The sequence below is a fragment of the Haliotis rufescens genome, unplaced genomic scaffold (assembly GCF_023055435.1).
Source record: "Haliotis rufescens isolate VD_foot unplaced genomic scaffold, xgHalRufe1.0.p SCAF_17, whole genome shotgun sequence".
NCBI classification, from domain to species: Eukaryota; Metazoa; Mollusca; class Gastropoda; order Lepetellida; family Haliotidae; genus Haliotis; species Haliotis rufescens.
Genome location: NW_025963857.1, coordinates 25,864,985 through 25,885,526, shown reverse-complemented (window position 1 = coordinate 25,885,526; position 20,542 = coordinate 25,864,985). Strand labels below are relative to the sequence as shown.

The window sequence follows — 20,542 nt, the reverse complement described above, 5'->3', positions numbered from 1 at the left end:
TGGGTGGTCAACACGATTCGGTACGGCTGTCGGCTTGATCTCAAAGCGAATCCGCCGCTCACCGTTGCCCCGTTGGCAGGTTTCGATTCGGAAACCGATCTTCCCATCCTCGCCGATGCCATCGTCAGGTTGGTGGAGAAGGGGCAGTACGGGAGTTAGCTCTACCAGAAATAACACCGGGGTTTTACTCCAGGATATTTCTCGTTCCCAAGTAGGACAGTGCCGAACTCAGAATGATTCACACGTCCGCTCCCTGGCTGTTCACCCGGTTAACCACCCCCATAGTGGGGTTCCTCCACCGGAGGGGTGTCCGGTACTTCGCGTACCTGGACGACTCGCTAGTAGCAAATCGAATGACGGACACCCTGTCACGCCATCTCGTTTTCGCACGTCGGCTCTTTGAGCAATTGGGGTGGATTATCAATCTCCCCAAGAGCGAGTTAACCCCTTCTCAGAACTTGCAGTTCATCGGAGGTCAGTTCAACACGGTGTCCCATCGCCTCTTTGTCCCCCCAGACCGGTGGCACAAGATTCAGGCGATGATTGCCAAAGTCTTAGCGGTGCAACAGACTGTTCACTTTTGGGAACAGCTGTTAGGGCTACTTGTATCAGCCCAGGACTGCACCGAACGGGGTCGTCTCCAACTCTGCCCGCTGCAACGGTTTTTAATCCAGTTGTTAGCAACGGAGGTGAACAGTGCGACCGTCGCCCTCCCGGATCGGCTCCGACCGCATCTGGAGTGGTGGACGGTCCCTTACAATGTCTTATCAGGAGTCTCTATGTGGCCCTACCGGGCCACGTTGAACCTGTATACAGACACCTCTCTAGTGGGCGCCCGACTAGAGGGGGAGGTGAGCTCGGGGCTGTGGTGAGTAGACGAACTAGGTCTTCACATCAATTGTCTCGAATTCAAGGCAGTGATCAACGCAGTCAATCACTGGAAGCATCGTCTCGTCGACGCCCGGCTCATGCTGGCGACCGACAACACGACGGTAGTGTCCTATGTGAACAAACTGGGGGGAACCCACAGTCACTCGCTACTCGATCTCACGTTCGAGTTTTACGCTTTGGTGGACAGTGTCCCGTGCCAGATACGCGCCCGTCACATCCCAGGTGTGCGGAACGTACTGGTCGACGCTCCATCGAGGCCTCAGGATCCGAGCCCCACAGAGTGGATGCTGAACCCAGTAGTGTTTCAGTGGCTGTGCGAACGTTTGGGTCATCCGATGGTCGACCTGTTCGGGCATACGTTAGTATGCATCGTGATTCTACCCAGAAGGTGTATAATGCACGTTGGGTTATTTTCACGAAGTGGTGTTGTAAACATCACATTCATTGGCCAGATAAGGTATCTGTGCAGGATATTGCTCGTTTCATGTCTCACTTGCGAGAGACCCGGAAACTCTCCGGGGTTCCATTGCCAACTATGTCTCGTCCGTTGCTACGGTACGGGACGTTGCTATGGTTACCAGTCTCTCCAAAGAGCCGGTGATACGGGGTATTATCAAGGGTTTCAAACAGCACGATCTTAAGAAGGGCCGCCTTCGGGCACCGGCCTGGGATCTTTCCCTAGTGTTGCAATCACTTACGGAAGCTCCGTATGAACCCTTGCATAGTGCTTCGTTCCGGCATGTGACTTGGAAAACAGCATTTCTCCTCTCCTATGCCACGGCGGCACGTGTATCCGAAATTCATGCACTCGATGTCGCCAAGGTACGATTCGATAGGGGTGACGAAGGAGCGGTCCGCCTGGGCCTGCTCATGGGCTTCATCGCCAAGAATCAGAGAATCGGGCAAACGGAGAGAGAATTCACTGTAAGATCACTCAAGGAAATCTTACATCCTGCTGATACTGAGGACAGAGCGCTGTGTCCGGTTAGGGCCCTTAAGTATTATCTTAAGGCTTCGAATGAACGTAGACAAGGGAGTGACCGTCTGTTCATATCGTGTAACCCTAATCGCACGGTTGACATAACTCGCAACTCGATTGCGTTGTAGCTTCGTTCTGTCATCAATCTGGCGTACCGGTCTTGGGGGTTACCGGTAGCAGGGTCAAACCCGCACGAGATCAGGGCGCTAGCGGCAACATTTGCCCTACACTCGAATATCTCTGTTCGCAGAATATTACGAGGTTGTTACTGGCGTTCTGACTCGGTTTTTGCCAATCATTACCTCAAACGGGTCGTTGATGCCGTCGTGGAGAGTGTGCACCGTCTTGGCCCGCGGATCGCGGCGCAAGCGGGCACCTAAGGGGTGTGCCCAGCGCAATTCCGAACTCCTCAGGCGTCAGACCTTGCACGGTGGTCAATCTGGGTCGACTCCAATGTTCCCACTGCCGTGGGTACAGGAGTTGGGGTCCCGCAAACCAGCGCACTCACACCACAGGTGAGGGCGGCTTTTTGTGTGCTTTGTCCTTATTTGTATTTTGACAGTTATGTATTTAATTGTCTGTCGTGTATCCCAACCTTGTGATGCATGCTTTCAAATACTGGAATTAGGTCACGCGCCTAATGCATACTTTAAGTAGGCTTGCTCTGGGATATACGGTCTGAATGAAATTAATTTCCCTCTTTTCGACTGTTTAACCTGATCTAAGATTTAGCTCACGCGGATACAGTGTTCTCATCCGCTGCGGCGATGAAATACCTATCCAGTGGGGCCGTTTGGAGTCACCAATCGTTTTGGCAATGACGATTGAGCCTTACGGTATGCGCTTGACAGTGCTTTGGTATTCCTATAGGGTAACGCCTAGCTAGGTGCATGCGCATCGAGTGCTTCCGCCTTGGTGTTTACTTCCGCTGGTCGGAAGGAACGCTAGCAGTCAGGATTCGGGTTGTAGGTGCTCCCCACCGCCAACTGTGGTAGTCAGCCTCGGTATAACAGTGGTAACGTATTACTTAATGTAATTTGTAGAATTTTCCTATTCGGAATATTCTATAAGTAATACGTTACCACTGGGCTGCTGCCCGCCCGTCCGTCCCACGAGCACTTGCTCTCGCAAGAGACAAGAGTGAAGGGTGTCACATGGCAGCTAGGTGGCTACGCACGTGCTGCATGAGGTAATTGAGATCTCCGTGGTAGATTTCGCTACAGCAGCAGTTGTGGGAGACAACAGCCTCGGTATAACAGTGGTAACGTATTACTTATAGAATATTCCGAATAGGAAAATTCTACAAAATTGGGTGGTCGCAAACTACATTTGAGTAGTGTATTATATATATATGCTTAGCAAGCACGTAGATTCAATTCAGTTAATGTTATTATTTTAAACTTTATTTGATATTTGCGACCGCGTTTTGCCAGACCGCTGGATAACATGGTTGAGTAACATGATAACTTCAGGCAACAGTTAGTCATTTTGCGCTACAGGCATCAGTTGTGTTGGGTGCATGTCAGCGTATCCTAACAGTGTGGGTCCTTGCTCATGATATCAATCACTGGGTTGTCTGATCCAGTCTCAAGTATTTACAGGCTGACAGCATTTATCAACAAACAAGCTGGTACCAGTGAAAGTAGCATTCTTGAATCTTGGGCCAAGTTACACAAAGCAGTATCAGCACTACCATTGATCCAAGTCTGTCTAAAAGCACTAGAGTTTTGATGATCATCTTTGTGCTAGCATCCCATCGTCGTCCTGGTTGTTGTCATCGTCCCGAGGGAAGCGTGTCCACTATCCTATATCAGAGCCTAGTTTCTACCCTTGCCACATCAAGGCCACATTTCTTGGCTCGACCCCGTGCCATCTTGCATAGATCACCAGTTGTGCCCCTTGTAATGAAAACACGATATCCAATCAGATCGCTGTTATTATATCGTATAGCTTCACAAAAAATGTCGACTACAGTAGGCAACGACCTAGTCAATCAGATAATGAAATCATTTGCGATTTCATCCCTGACACAAAAACAGAGGCAATTGTCTTTTGATGAAAGAGACATGTCAACAAAGACAGGCAGCGGTAAATCACTTACATACGAAGGTGTACCAGTCGTGGATGTTGAATTTGTGAAACCTTGTCTGATTTGACTATTGCTACGTGCAATAGTCCAATCATGTTTAGCACAGGAAAGCGGGGTTGATGTGGCAAGGGTGGAAACAAGACTTTGATAAAAAGATTAGTGGATGCTCTTTCCTCGGGCAGATGGGTTGTTGTATTCATATGATGCAGGTTCATTATCAGGGTTGTAGGAGCGGTAAGGTTAAAGCATTGACATCACGACGAAGGCCCAGGTTCGATCCCCAACATGGGTACTATGTGTGAAGCCCATTTCATGAGGGTCCTGATGGGTTTTAATGCTTAACGTAAAACACCCTTCAAACACTATCGTAAACGTAAAATTCATCTTTTTTTTATGGTAAATGCTTATCGTAAAATACCAAAAAATAACTGCTTAACGTAAATAAATAATTTACTGCTTATCGTAAAATGATTGAAATGGTCAAAAACAGTGTGTCTTCAAGACCCAAATGCTTCGCCACAGAAAGCAGGCTGAGCAACTGACGCAGGGGACCAGTCTAGAATGTTTAGCGATTTGAGATTTTACCAGGTATTAAAAATATGAATTGTCAGGATGAAACGAAAGCAGAATTAAAAGTCCCATGTCCCTCCATGGCCGATTTAGGAATTTTTCGCGACGATTTTATTGAAAAAGAAGAAAAATTACTGCTTAATGAAAGAGTACCTAAATTTTACTGCTTACTGCTTGTGGGACCCACCCATCAGGACCCTCTTCATATTTCTAAAAACGGCATTAACCATACTCTCACAGTTTTGTATGCACTATGTTCCTCCATCACCCATGGATACATATGGCTGTTTTACAATGTAGTCGCCACCCGTGAAGATCCGGGGTAGAATAGGTCTTCAGCAACCCATGCTTGCCGCAAAAGGCGACTATGCTTGTTGTAAGAGGCGACTAACGGGATCGGGTGGTCAGACTTGCTGACTTGGTTGATACATGTCATCGTATCTCAATTGTCTGGATCGATGCTCTTCATGTCAATCACTAGATTGTCTGGTCCAGACTCGATTATTTACAGACCGCTGTCATAAAGCTGAAATATTGCTGAGTGCCATGTTAAACAACAATGTAGTCGCTATTTTAAACCAAGAATCAAGCCATAGCCTGGTCACTCACATAACATTGTACGAACGGCAATATTTCTAGTGCTATATGTGCGCTAGTCTTGCTGCCTCTACACAACACATAATCAGGCAATGTGAGTGAGTGAGTGAGTGAGTGAGCAATATTCCAGCAATATCACGAAGGGGGACACAAGAAATGGGCTTAAGACATTGTACCCATGTCGGGAATTGAACCTTGGTTATCGACGTTACAAGCGAATGCTTTAACCACTAGGCTACCCGACCACCCCTCAGGCAATATCAGGCAAGTTGGGGTTCACACAGAGTTCATGCACAGAGTTGGGGTCATTGACATCCTGCAGTTATACTGTCTCATATCAAACCTGACTTCAAACAAACACTCGTCACACCACTAAAGGTTTTGTTAGTTTTCACTGATAATGAATACAGGTAACTATTGGAGCTATTTTCACTATTGCGATTGTATTAAACCAACTCTTAAAATAATGCTTGATAATTAATTTTATCAATGGTAGAAAAATAATGAAAGTTTTGCCGACAATGTCAAAGTCGCCTATTTTCCTCCCTGTTGCTTCACAAACCTAAGGGGAGTAACTCTAATGTGAAATATTTGTAACCCTTGCTAATCATCACACAACATTTATGAATTTCGACCTTAAAATCTGAGTTTACTAACACATAATCTATGTTTTATTTATAATAACTGTGATTATTTAAACTATCAATTGTTTTGCATACTATCAACAATGCCATTGGCATTTTCATATTTCTATAGACATAGTACAAACGTAGGGCAAACAATTACAATACATCAATCGTTCGATATATCGTTACTCTTCTATGGAGTAATTTACCGAGTGTGTACACAAAACAAGGTGTCGTGATCAATGTTGTTCCTCCCGTCTAGGAAGTACAACGAGTCGGACAAGTTCCAGGTGGACTGGCAGACGCTGAAGAGCATCGGCCTCATCCTGCTGTCCCTCATCCTGTTTGCCATCGCCCTGATGAACATCTCCCTGGCCTTCTTCCTCACGGCCACCATGATGCCCGTCTGCACGTTTGTCGTCCCCACAAAGAGCAGGTGAGTGAATGAGTGTTCACTGCTCCAGATAACAGGATTTGTGTAAAATACACAAAATATAGCACCATTACACATTTATTTTCAGTTGCTTGCGCATTAAAATTTTCAAAAGTCCAATAGTCTATGTGTAATTATCCAAAGTATCCTTTTTACATGTTTTCAGCTTGTGTCCCGTAGTTTCTCAACAGATCTAGTACAGGCATCACTGTACTGCAGTGAATAATGCATCCTTAAGGCGCTATGTCTCACTTATTGGTAAATATAAGAGAGCAATGCGATAAATCGCAAAGAAACATCGACAAAATGTGTGTTTATTTCATGATAAAACTTGCTTATACATATATAATTTTTAAACTTATCCTATCTCACACTATGCATTTCTTCTAATTCTTCGATCTTGGTGTGGAAACATCCTAGAACGAAGTTTCCAGCTTCAAAAAACACCACTCACCCAAACACATCCCTTACATCACCAAATCACCACTGTGATCATGGTTCACGCACCACTAAAATCCCGTATATATTGATGACTTCATTTATTAGATATTATTTTTGAGAGGGAAGTGACTTGTAAGTTGTTCCCTATAGATGTAGCTCGGCTACACAGATAAACACACTTGCCGAACAATCGCATCCAAATTGGAAGAGATATGACAATCAGTAATAGGAGAAAAGGTACAGATAATCGACGTGAGGATTGTGAGAATATGCGGGAAATACCAAACTTAACCCACCTGTTCATAAAATGGACTTGTCCGACATTTCCGAGGTCGGATTCTATTCAGGGAGTCTTCATTATTAACATTTGGGTAAATATTTTTTAGACATCCTTAAAGAGGCTGTACATAATGTTGATATCCCATATAAGACAGCTATATGATCAATCACAAAGTACATTGAAGAACGAAGCATGGTTTATTTCACGATAAAACATTGTTATATCATGACGTCATTTCTATATGCGGCTGTCGTAAGTTTATGCGACATGTCAGGCAGAATTTCTTTTCAGAAATATCTATGAATTGAAGTATGAATACCCATATAGAAGGAAACTGTCAAATCCCTATGAGAGTAAATACCCCATGACTCACACTATGATCTGAACCCGGTGTTCACAAAGAATGCTCGCACATGCCCAGGTCAGCTTGACCTACAAGGTTATCAAACAAAGAATGTACAGGATTTCCCAATAGTTCAAAAATGCAAGTCTTCTGAAACGTAGTATTGTATACCGGAACGACCAGTTATGATCATGAGTGGTTATATTTTGATGTGAGTTTTTGATATATTTTCTTGTTATTACCATGGTAACCTGTACACCACATCCTCAGTCATTGTGACCATCTTGACACCATTTGGGTACATACTGTGTGCGAGGGGCAGTCGGGTAGCCTAGTGGTTAAAGCGTTCGCTCGTCACGCCAATGACCCCGGTTCGATTCCCGACATGGGTACAATGTGTGAAGCCCATTTCTGGTGTCCCCCGCCATGATATTGCTAGAAAATAGCTAAAAGCAGCGTAAAACCATACTCACGCACATACAGTGTGCGAAGAGAACCCGTGAAGATTCCGTGGTAGAATAGGTCTTCAGCAACCCATACTTGCCGTAAAAGATGACTATGCTTGTCGTAAAAGGCGACTAACGGGATCGGGTGGTCAGGCTCGCTGACTTGGTTGATACATGTCATCGATCCCAATTGCGTGGATCGATGCTCATGATGTCAGTCACTGGATTGTCTGGTCCAGACTCAATTATTTTACAGACCGCCGTCATATAGCTGGAATATTGCTGAGTGCGGCGTTAAACAGCAAACAAACAAACAGTGTGCGAAGTTCCTTGTATTAGAGTGCCAATGGCGTGGTTAAAGTCATAATGGTTGTGTTAAAAAGGTTTCGGTTGTCCGGAGGGCACGTTTGGAAATCAGTTTCATCAGTAAATGGAATTACCGAAGGGAAGTGAACATGTGAACATGCTTAACATGCTTAATGCACAGTATGTTGATACACAAAATGGTCCTTTGGATCCTGAAACGGAAAACGGTATCATCAATCTCAATGAACAGAAAACAAATTGTTTATTATTATCTACCTAATGGTGGAATAATATTCCCTGGGATCAAAGATGGCTCAAAAGTATATTTTCCAAAGGGCACACCTAAATTTTGTTTCGTTTGTTGTTTACACCACACTCTGCAATATTCCAGCTATATGATGGCAGTCTGTAAATAATTGAGTCTGGACCAGACAGTCCAGTGATTGACATCATGGGCATCAATGTAGGCAGCTGGATGTGATGACATGCATCAACCAAGTCACCCAGCCTGACCACCCAATCCTGTTAGTCGCCTCTTACGACAAGTATGGGTTGCTGAAGACCAATTTTAACGCAGATCTTCACAGGGATCTTCATGCATTAGTGAGAACCATTCCTAACCTGTGCTGCTAATGGAGCAGCATGTTTAAGAAAGAGTCTAGTGAAGCCTTTTTTTTTGTTCCAGGATTCTGACATGGCTTCAGAAGCTGCTGCTACTGCTAGTGTCCCCTGCATCGTTCCTCTTCATCAGCGCTGTCATTTACACCCTCGTGCTGGGGGACAAGTACAGCGGCTACCTGGACCTGCTGATGTCGTCGTGGATGTACGTGAAGCAGAGTGTGTTGATGAGGCTGCTGGACCAGTGTTTCTTCGGGAGCTGGACCTACACAGTGATGAGTCTCGTCGTCTTCCCCAGCTGGTTGATGTTCTGGGGGGTGCCTCACTGTGAGCCCTAGGGGTGCATGGGGGGGGACAGTCTAGTCGTTGTTGTTTATTTATAAGGGAACAGTTCAAAAGCTGAATGTCGAATAAAAATCTTAATTGTTTTTGTTAAGGAAAGGGAGGTTAACAAGTCGGCAAGATTTCCATCAGACATAACAAGTCAGTTCAAATAACAAATAACAGCTCTAATCATCATTTTTTCTTTGAATAGGAAAGGAATTTAAATGAGTAGAGTACAAAGGCAGTCATTTTGAAATACTCCCAAGTTTTGCCACACCAACAACTCTGGATATTATTGCAATGTAGCCTTCATTGACAAAAGAATCTCTTTGAGGGTTGTCAGCATTTTCTGAACGAAATTTTGGAGGGAGGCATGTCTTAAAACTTAATGAATTAAGGCAATTATTCTATATTGAAATTTTGAAATGCTCCCCAAGTGCACGTAGACGTTGAATGTACGGGACCTGGTATGACAACTGGGTTGAGATTTGACATCATTACATGAATCTGACAAGTGAAAACTGCTGAAATATTATTTCCATTTAATTTAATAAAAAGTGGAACATAAATTATTTCATCTGAAACTGTAAACTTTAGAATTACTGCATTACATAGAATATTTGTTTTTTAGATCAACAATGTTGTAATTATTTTCAACAGGTAAGGTCAGATTATTTATAATGTATTTTGCTGAATAAGACTATGTTTTCAAAGTTGGCTTAAACTATTGCAGTTCATGAAATGTGTTCATAGCATAGCGTATTCGCCGTAATAAACGCCCTGGGCATTTGACATAGGGGTGCTTATTAAAACAAGTTAAATTTATGACAATGAAATAATAATTTGTATAGCGCCTAATTTCCATCATACGGTGCTCAATAGCGCTGAAATTTGTAGTTCTTAAGTCGAGCAGTATATATTAAACGTAGTTCAAACGTCAATGAAACTAAACCTTTTTCGATAATAGTTACTTGGCAGTCATATATCCCTTTTATACTCCTGTGTTTTCTGTAATGAATCTATAATTTACACAAATAACGAATAAATGTTTGGGCTAAAAGATTACATACAGACTGCTCTAATTGCTAAGGGGGCACTTATTGGAGCGGGGCGTTAAGTACAACGAATACGGTACTTGTACGTGTTGTGTGTTCCTTCTTCTTGGACAATGCAGGATTTGAGTGCTAATCCTAATCTTAATAGTGAAATGGTGGTACTTCTGTTACTACAAACAAGCGGGGCAAGTATGGGCCTGTAGACAACAGTTCAGCAATAAGCGGATACTGCCCCTCGCATTTACTTGGCCAACACTGATACGAGGATTTATTTCAGTTGTCCATTTTGTTGTGAGCAGTGAACATGATTAATTTATTACCAGAATATCTGATACCATGCTGTATGTTTTAATCCCGGACTTTTAATGATGATCTGGTGATCTCAGTATAGTCAAGTACATCACTTGTTGTTGTAATGGTCACAAGTAATCCATCACAAGATTTTGTGTTGGGCATCTCAATGAGGTAGCGTTCTGAAACTTGTGGAGCTGATCAGGTGACAAACCTGTGGTCGACAGTGTGAGCAGGCTATATAATCATGAGTCGAATTATGTTGTGTCTTCTGTCTAAGTGAGTGGTCATGGCGCTGCATTATTATCATACTGGTCAGTTGATCAGTGCGTTCAAATTTCATTCTCAGCTCCCTGGGGAGTATACAATTCAAGCTGCCTTGTGAGGCACGAGAGGGCTTATAGTCACATCAACATCTCATTCCGAGTGGATAGTCATACACTGCGTGAACATGATGAGACGAGTGTTGGCAAATATTCATCCTTGTAAGATTAGGTTCATCAGGGGATTCACGATGAATTCATTCTTGCAAGTCAACCAGGTGAATGGGCAGAGGTGGATGCGGTCAAATGCATCACAATCATCACCAAGCCACTAACACCCGAACTGGAAACCAGGTTGAATTTCTTGCAGTCACGGTGAATGTGCGAAATATAGTCCATGAAATAGATCAACTTGTAATCTTTGGATGGATTTTGCTGTAAATTTGCGAAAAAATGTCCCCTAAACAAAAGCTGCCATTATGGCTGTATGCGTCCAATGTGCAGTGCTATTCGATTGTCTTTGTTTCAGTTAATGAAAGCTTACCTACTGGTAGTCATGTGACAAGTTTGTAAAACGATAATGACCAGGTAATCCTCTCCAGGACCCCGTTCCACCAACCTATCTTAGCGCTAAGACAATCGTAAGTCTATGTTGCAGGTTTGTTTGTCTGTTGTTTAATGCCGCACTCAGCAATATTCCAGCTATATGACGGTGGTCTGTGAATAATGAAGTCTGGACCAGACAATCTAGTAATTGACATCATGAGCATCGATCTATGCAATTGGGATACGATGACAAACATCAACCAAGTCAGCCAGCCTGACCACCCGTTAGTTGTTTATGACAGACATAGTCGACTCTTACAGCATGAGTTGCTGAAGACCTGTTCTTACACCGGATCTTAACGGGTCCAGATGTTGAGTTAAGATGTTCTTGGCACTAAGATCAGTTTGTGGAATGGAGTCCTGGATCTTCACTGCCTTGGAATCTCTGAGGAGGGGTAGTGGAGTGACTTCATGCTATGCAGCATAGTGATGCGTTTGACGACATGATCATGTTCCTAGATTGACCACTCACTGTGTTGCTTATATATTAACATGTACGTTATTTGTGGAACAAATGACTTAGTAGAATGGAACAGTGTGCAATTGAATGTTGTTTCTGTGTCGTGATTTCACAAAGGCAAGATCAAATTATTTTCATATTTCACTGACATAATCTACCATAACTTTTGTAAAAATGAAAAGTACTATATTCTTATACTTTTTGGGAGTAAAGCTTTTATTTCAGGTGGGTTGAAAATTAACCCCAATCATCCCATAATAGCACCAAAACCTGTAAAACAAGACATATTGGTCTGGCTTCAGCAGTTTAGGAATGCTTAGGAAGAAACATTGTTGGAATAAGTTTGCAGCTACAAGTTTATGGTTTTGCTCAGAACAAAGAAAAATGAATGTTTAGTTTTTCTTGAAGATTCAATCATGCTTATCAATGTTCATGCACTTTCACTTGTATGTATTATATGTGTGTGTGCGTGATGCTATGGTCGTTGTTGAATGTTTGATGTCAGTGAATCACATTCCCACTCAACTATGCATATTCTTGTTACTCTATTTCTAGAATAAATATTTTACTGAAAAACTAAACTTCGTGATTTTTCTATAGATCTGTATCCAGGATAGAGGAAATATTCATGCATTGTTAATTTACCTTGTTCAATTTCTGGATTCCATTTCTGATATGAATTTTTGTGAACTTTGACCGACCAAAGATATGTGTAAAAAGAAGTCAGCATTATCCAATCAGAAAGCAGCTTTTTGGCACAACTTTCAAACTGGCGACTTCCATTCCAAACTACGCTTTGAAGTTCTCGATTCAAAATTTGGAGACTGATCAAAAGAAAAAACTGGAATGTCCAATAGATGATGGACATTTATGGCAGTACTTCCCATGGGCTATGGAAAGTCTCTTCTGTTTCAAATGTTTATCCCATTGAAGCGAGAGATAGACCATGCTTTATATGGAAACAGTCGTACTGCATGTAACAGTCACTTGAAATGCCTCGTGTTGACCTTTCCCAGGTTGCTTGATTAGTATACACATTCCGACTGTCACTTTTGCCAATCTGGTAGGCTACGCTCTGATTGGTGGATGAAAGGTCGTACTGACATGACCCATTAATATGGGCTGTCCTCCAATCTTTGTTTAGGGGTAGCTGAGAACTGAGATTGGATTTTAATGAGATTGTACACTCCCCCTTGGGAGTGTACAATCTAAGCTGCTTCTACATGTGCATTAACCATCTCATCCTACCTGGAACCTATTCGCATCTTGGTGAAGAGAGGCCATTTGAATAAAATCGCGGGTCGAAGGGAACATGACAAATGTAAAGTGGGGTGGGGCAGGGCAGCAGCCCTAGAAATTCCCAGGAATCGAGCATGCCGAGCTCAGGACCAACCATGTACCACATTGGTTGGTTTTTTTGTTTAACGCCGCACTCTGCAATATTCCAGCTATGTGACGGCTGTCTGTAAATAATCTAGTCTGGACCAGACAATCCAGTGAATGATATCATGATTACATGCATCAACCAAGTCAGCAAGCCTGACCACCTGATCCCGTTAGTCGCCTCTTACTAGAAGCATAGTCACCACTAACGGCAAGCATGGGTTGCTGAAGACCTATTCTACCCCGGATCTTCACAGGTCTGTACCACCATGAGGGAGATCGGCTAGGAATGTAGAGAGCAAGGAGGGTGTGTGTAATCAGGCGTGGGAATTATCAAATCACTTGCCTATAACCAAAACATTCCATTCTGATTAGTATGTTTTCCGATTGAGAAAAGCATTAAAACAATATCTATGGATAACAGATGCTTTCAGTGAGGTCCGCTAAGCACCAAAGCACTCCGAGTTCGTACTCGTGAGACATACCAAAACGGGGAGCTGGCAGAGCAGAAAGAGGGCACTGTTTCAACATAGCATCACCCTTTGCGATGTGGTGCATTGTCATCAAAACAGCAACATCTTTGTCCTTCAGTGTGCCTCAGAATGTTTGTAACGTTCTGTGGCTACTGCATCACCTGATGAATAGGTCTTCAGCAACCCATGCTTGCCTTAAAAGGTCACTATGCTTGTCATAAGAGGCGACTAACGGGATCGGGTGGTCAGGCTCGCTGACTTGGTTTGATGCATGTCATCGATCCCAACTGCATGGATCGATGCTCATGATGTCAATCACTGGATTGTCTGGTCCAGACTCGATTATTTACAGACCGCCGTCATATAGCTGGAATATTGCTGAGTGCGTCTTTAAACAACAAACAAACAAAACAAATGATAAAGAAGTTGTTCTCCATACACATGTCTTCATGTTCTCCCAACTTCTAATGCCTATCAAAGACCTCTAAAAGCATTATTCGCAGAAACTGAACAATAAACACAATTTCCCATTCAGTTTATTGCAGATAACAGTCACTTCTAAACATCTTTTTTTAAACAAGCAGAAACAGTAAGTCTCTTTGACATAACAATAACATCCAACAGCCAACAGTGAGATTCCGTAAGGTATCGGGTGTATAGGGCCAGGACGATGTACACATTCACATTACGATACATATCCAGGATATCATGATACGACATGTATCGTGATACAGAAAAAGAGACTCAAGCTGATGATGACATTGCAAATAGACCACTACCAATGTAACATCGTATCGATACATCGACCTATAACACTAGTCTCATCAAAACTTGACGTATCAATGAATTGTCCCACCCTAACACCTCGTCCCACCAGTATAAGTATTGATGAGCTGGAATCAGTTATTTCTGCATCCATTGCGTTTGATTTGGCATTTCAATTCTCTAATTTAACATACTAGCACTCTTGACAGACATTTTATGATGCCTCTGCAAGCATATAACCTGACATGGATGAGACAGTTAACACATTAATCATGGATATATCTGGAATTAGTTGGTTATGCTACAAATTGAATAGCTAGGGGTGTTATCCTAAACCTTCATCCAATGATAAATGCTACATCCACAAATGATCTGAAATGCAACACTCAGTCACCAATGACTGCTTGATTTTTTACATGACTTTTAACTTGATCAACTAGTTGACTGTTGATTTGATCAACTATTGTCAACTGTGGGTAAGACCAACTAGTTGATGGCTGATCTAATCAACTTGTCAACTGTTTAGGGCCCTATAAACCAATCAATGGATTTCAACAAATTTTCAACAAAATATATCTAGTATAAGGTCAAATAGCACTGACTGTGAAAAGTGAACATTCAGGTACTTGATACAAATAATTCAATAAAATTACAAAAATATTTTCTTTACTTCATCATAATGTTCATAAAACAAAAACAATCTGAATGATGCATTTATCACTTATGTTTGATTGAGCTAGCAAAAGAAGATAAGAAAACAAACAAGTATTTTCAGTTAGTATGTGAGCTCTGGAGAAGGTTTATTATAGTGCAGTGCGTAGAATTGGGCGAAACTTGCAAAATGGCAAAGACATTCTACCCTTTAGGAGTGCTTCAAAGGTGACTTTGGTATTGACAGTCGGATTTGACCTCAGTGAAGGTCATAGCTAAGGGAGATAACTGCAGTCACTTCCTGTGAGACTTGAAGAAGTTGATGAGTCCATTTGTGGAGGAATCATGGGTGCTGACGGGGTCAGGGCCACTCAGCTCTGGCTGGATCACCTTGGCTAGCTGCTTACCCAGCTCAACGCTGAAACAAGAATTAGAGTGAGTGAGTGAGTTGGGTTTAACGCCGCTTTTGACAGTATTCCAGTTATATCGTGGCATGTCAGCTTAATGTGGGAGGAAAGCTGGAAGTGATGCAGGTCTCAGACGTTTACCACTTCAGGGAAACCCACGAGCACGGGTATGGTGCCGACAAACCCAGAAACAATCTGGGCCAAACAGGATTCAAATCATAGGGTTCTGGCATGCCCAAGGGACGCAACTCTGCAGAGTGATTTGCGGCGCCTTAGACTACTTGGCCACCAGTGCCCTCTCAGTGCCATGATGTCATGCAATAAGGTTACCAAGCAGTGGCGCCATTGTCAAAATTGGGGCGAAGCGGGATTCGAACTCACAATCATAGGTTTCTGGCTTGCCCAGGGGATGCAACTCTGCACAGAGAATTGCGGCGCCTTAGACGACTGGGCCACCCTTGCCCCCAACAAGAATTAGAAGTCAGGTGATATGGGGTGAAGGCACATTGGCACCATAGTTGAACCTGATCAGAGCTCCAGATAACTTTTTAAGCAATTAAGTTTTTACTCTAGGGTTTCTATTTTAATTGGGTTATTACATTTTTCATTGTGTAACCAATATTTTTTCACTCATCTATTCATCACTCTATTGGGTATTTCCCCAAAAGAATGAACATTACAAGATTAAAAAACAATGAAGTAATGTTTTAGTAGATGTACATAACCATGATAACTGTTCTAAATATATAGGCTTGACTCGGAAAGTGAATTAGCTCGTAATTGTGTTTAGAAAATTAGCTCCTTTGTACCTATGCTGAATTAGCTTCATTGGGTGTTTATGCGAGCAGTTTTTATACATTTGAGTTTTTCATTTAATTCTTGCGTTTCTGTACGCAAATTTGCTAAAAGTAATTGGGTTTTGAATATATTTTGGGGGGTATTTTACGCAAATACGCTGCTTATCTGTAGCTCTGCCTAGTCCATGAAATTCTGGAGATAACTTGCTTATAACAACTATGAGATGGACAGAGACTAATACCAATATCCCCGCCTCACAGCAAATGCAGGAATGTGGGACACCAAATGACTCCTTATTACAAGTGGAGGTTTCAGGAAAGAAGTACCATAGCTGTAGGTTAAAATTTACAATACATCTATGTTATAAATTTATTTATTTACTTCCTGTATGTTCATTTTTTTCATTTCTCAGAACTTACCCCCATTGATCGAAGGAGTTGATATCCCAGATGACACCTTGGGTGAAGATCTTCATTTCGTACATGGCTGAAAGACAGAGAAATAACACCCTTAATTAAACAACATGTTTAAACAGTCAACTTTGTGGATATTCTAACCATGCTAAATCGATACGGCTTATCAATGAATATTTTAAAAGTGTTTGAAGGACTTTAACAGCTATGTACCTACCTATGAGAGCTCCAAGCATGAATGGTGTGAGTTTCTGGAAGATGATGGAGTTGCTGGGACGATTGCCTTCAAACACCTGCAACACATAACACCATAGGATACACAGGGAACATGAACACCATAGGATACACAGGGAACGAGAACACCATAGGATACACAGGGAACAAGTCACCATAGAATATATACTGAGTGAGTGAGTATGGTTTTACGCCGCTTTTAGCAATATTCCAGCAATATCAAGGCGGGGGAAACCAGAAATGGGCTTCACACATTGTACCCATGTCGGGAATCGGGTCTTCGGCGTGACGAGCGACCGCTTTAACCATTAGGCTACCCGACCGCCCCATATAGAATATATGGAGAACATGAACACCATAGAATGTACAGGGAACATGAACACAATAGAATGTACAGGGAACATGAACACCATAGGATACACAGGGAACAAGAACACCATAGGATACACAGGGTACATGAACACCATAGGATGTACAGGGAACATGAACACCATAGAATGTACAGGGAACATGAACACCATAGGATACACAGGGAACATGAACACCATAGGATACACAGGGAACATGCACACCATAGGATACACAGGGAACATGAACATCATAGGATACACAGGGAACATGAACACCATAGGATACACAGGGAACATGAACACCATAGGATACACAGGGAACATGAACACCATAGGAGACACAGGGTACATGAACACAATAGGATACACAGGGAACATGAACACCATAGGATACACAGGGAACATGAACATCATAGGATACACAGGGAACATGAACACCATAGGATACACAGGGAACATGAACACCATAGAATGTACAGGGAACATGAACACCATAGGATACACAGGGAACAAGTCACCATACGATACACAGGGAACAAGAACACCATAGGATACACAGGGAACATGAACACCATAGGATACACAGGGAACGAGAACACCATAGGATACACAGGGAACATGAACACCATAGGATACACTTTTAGCAATATTCCAGCAATATCACGGCGGGGGACACCAGAAATGGGCTTCACACATTGTACCCATGTCGGGAATCGAACCCGGGTCTTCGGCGTGACGAGTGATCGCTTTAACCCCTAGGCTACCCGACCGCCCCATATAGAATATATAGAGAACATGAACACCACAGAATGTACAGGCAACATGAACACCATAGAATACACAGGGAACATGAACACCATAGGATACACAGGGAACATGAACACCATAGGATACACAGGGAACATGAACACCATAGGATACACAGGGAACATGAACACCATAGAATGTACAGGGAACATGAACACCATAGGATACACAGGGAACATGAACACCATAGGATACACGGGGTACATGAACACCATAGGATGTACAGGGAACGAGAACACCATAGGATACACAGGGAACATGAACACCATAGAATACACAGGGAACATGAACACCATAGGATACACAGGGAACAAGAACACCATAGGATACACAGGGAACATGAACACCATAGGATACACAGGGAACATGAACACCATAGGATACACAGGGTACATGAACACCATAGGATACACAGGGAACGAGAACACCATAGGATACACAGGGAACAAGAACACCATAGGATACACGGGGAACATGAACACAATAGAATGTACAGGGAACATGAACACCATAGGATGTACAGGCAACATGAACACCATAGGATACACAAGTAACAAGAATACCATAGGATACACAGGGAACAAGAACACCATAGGATACACAGGGAACATGAACACCATAGGATACACAGGGAACATGAACACCATAGGATGTACAGGGAATGAGAACACCATAGGATGTACAGGGAACAAGAACACCATAGGATACACAGGGAACAAGAACACCATAGGATACACAGGGAACATGAACACCATAGGATACACAGGGAACATGAACACCATAGGATACACAGGGAACAAGAACACCATAGGATACACAGGGAACATGAACACCATAGGATACACAGGGAACATGAACACCATAGGATACACGGGGAACAAGAACACCATAGGATACACAGGGAACAAGCACACCATAGGATACACAGAGTACATGAACACCATAGAATGTACAGGGAATGAGAACACCATAGAAAACATGGAGAACCTAGCGTCTCTTTTCAAAACATAATTTTACCTCCACTGGAATAATTTTTCATCAGATATATTGGTGAGTGAATGACTTGGTTCAAGATCACTTTCAACAATATTCCACTTATATCACGGTGTGTTAGCTTCATGTGGAAAGAAAGCATGAAATGATGCAGGTCCAAGATGTTTACCACTTTGGTGAATCACACGAGCACGGGTATGGTGCTGACTAATCAAGAAACATAATCGGGCAAAGCAGGATTCAAATCCCTATCACAGGTTTCTGGCATGCCCAAGGGATGCAACTCAGCACAACGAAATACAGAGCCTCAGAGTGAGTGAGTGACTATGGTTTTACGCCGCTTTTAGCAATATTCCAGCAATATCACGGCGGGGGACACGAGAAATGGGCTTCACACATTGTACCCATGTCGGGAATCGAACCCGGATCTTCGGCGTGACGAGCGAACGCTTTAACCACTAGGCTACCCGACCGCCCACAGAGCCTCAGACAATTGGGACACATGTCATCTGCCTTCCGATATACATGTGATTCAGTTGTCATGAAACATGCACATATGTCTCATGACTGTTTGAGTACAGGTAGAAACAGCTACGGAAAATTAGCAAGAAATCTTTGTAATTTCAATGTTGATAAACATTATGTACCGGTACTCGAAATATCATTTCAAGCAGCGCTTGATTTGAAACTAAACTGTATATATCTGTATGTGGCCCTAAGGCCTTATTACCAAATAAACTGATTGATTGATGTGTTTGCAGAATTGGGGGTGTTATTGAGTATTTGATGTGTGGACATTTCAACATTTGAAACCTCCATTTAAGCCACAGGTTTCAAATATCATCTAACACCCACAAACCTGACACACAATATGTGTATCGCCTCAATGAAGCTGAAGATGGAGAAGCACCTTGTGGGGCAGGATGTGGGCTATCTTGCTAGCCTCCATGCCAGATGCCTTCAGTTCAGCCTCAGCCTCTGCCCGGGTCTTGCCTTTCATCAGAGCCTCTGTCTGGGCCAGGAAGTTAGCTTGCAGGATCTGGAACACACATGGCCAACATCACTGGCATTGGTATACAATATGATGCCAGTACTAACAGTGCTGTAATTTAACACTAAGCTAAGATTAATATAAAAATTATCTACTCCGAATTTTACTAGACTCGGGCTTTGGACTTCGGACTAGTCACAGCCTGATTCATACTACTGAAATTTCCATGATCAGAGCCCCTAAGCCAAGAAAACACTAGTTCTCAGTAGTTGCACAATTAATACTTACAAAAGTTACATAGATATTTTTGGTTCCAAAGAGGACATTTCCAGGCTTTTTACATGAAGGATTCTTTCTGCAGATTCGGCAATATTTTTTTAATTTTATGTTTCACGAATTTATTCCAGCTTTTCCACACAAGGTCGTTCAAAATAAAAAATAAATAAATAGCTTTGTTAATCATTGATTTATATGAAAGTCATTCTGCCATGGAGATAAAACTGCAACTGGCTTCTTGAATCACTGAAAGTGATGTAGCCCGTGAAATGAAAAATCAAAAACATGTGGCCTTACTCATTTCTTTCGCTGCATAAGGGGGTTATAGATTGAGCCCAAATTTAGACAGGACTGAAGGCCTCTCTGTACAGGGGGGTGAGTCT

The 20,542-nt window shown here is 42.6% G+C and overlaps 2 protein-coding genes across 5 annotated transcripts in view; one reads left to right on the top strand and one right to left on the bottom strand.

The window, feature by feature from the left end:
- Nucleotides 1–12,294, top strand: part of LOC124113130 (glycosylphosphatidylinositol anchor attachment 1 protein-like) — a 32,716-nt gene extending 20,422 nt beyond the window's left edge. For all 4 annotated transcript variants that reach the window (XM_046473366.2, XM_046473367.2, XM_048397807.1 and 1 more), the window contains 2 exons: nt 6,015–6,188; nt 8,687–12,294. In XM_046473366.2, coding sequence (XP_046329322.2) covers nt 6,015–6,188; nt 8,687–8,957 — 445 coding nt within the window. In that variant the 3' untranslated portion in view covers nt 8,958–12,294. The remainder of the gene's footprint in view (nt 1–6,014; nt 6,189–8,686) is intronic.
- Nucleotides 12,295–13,994: 1,700 nt separating this feature from the next.
- Nucleotides 13,995–20,542, bottom strand: part of LOC124113133 (glucose-6-phosphate isomerase-like) — a 40,379-nt gene continuing 33,831 nt past the window's right edge. The window contains exons 14-17 of the mRNA XM_046473373.2: nt 19,803–19,931; nt 16,726–16,801; nt 16,515–16,581; nt 13,995–15,308 (exon numbers count right to left, since the gene is read on the bottom strand). Coding sequence (XP_046329329.1) covers nt 15,185–15,308; nt 16,515–16,581; nt 16,726–16,801; nt 19,803–19,931 — 396 coding nt within the window. The 3' untranslated portion in view covers nt 13,995–15,184. The remainder of the gene's footprint in view (nt 15,309–16,514; nt 16,582–16,725; nt 16,802–19,802; nt 19,932–20,542) is intronic.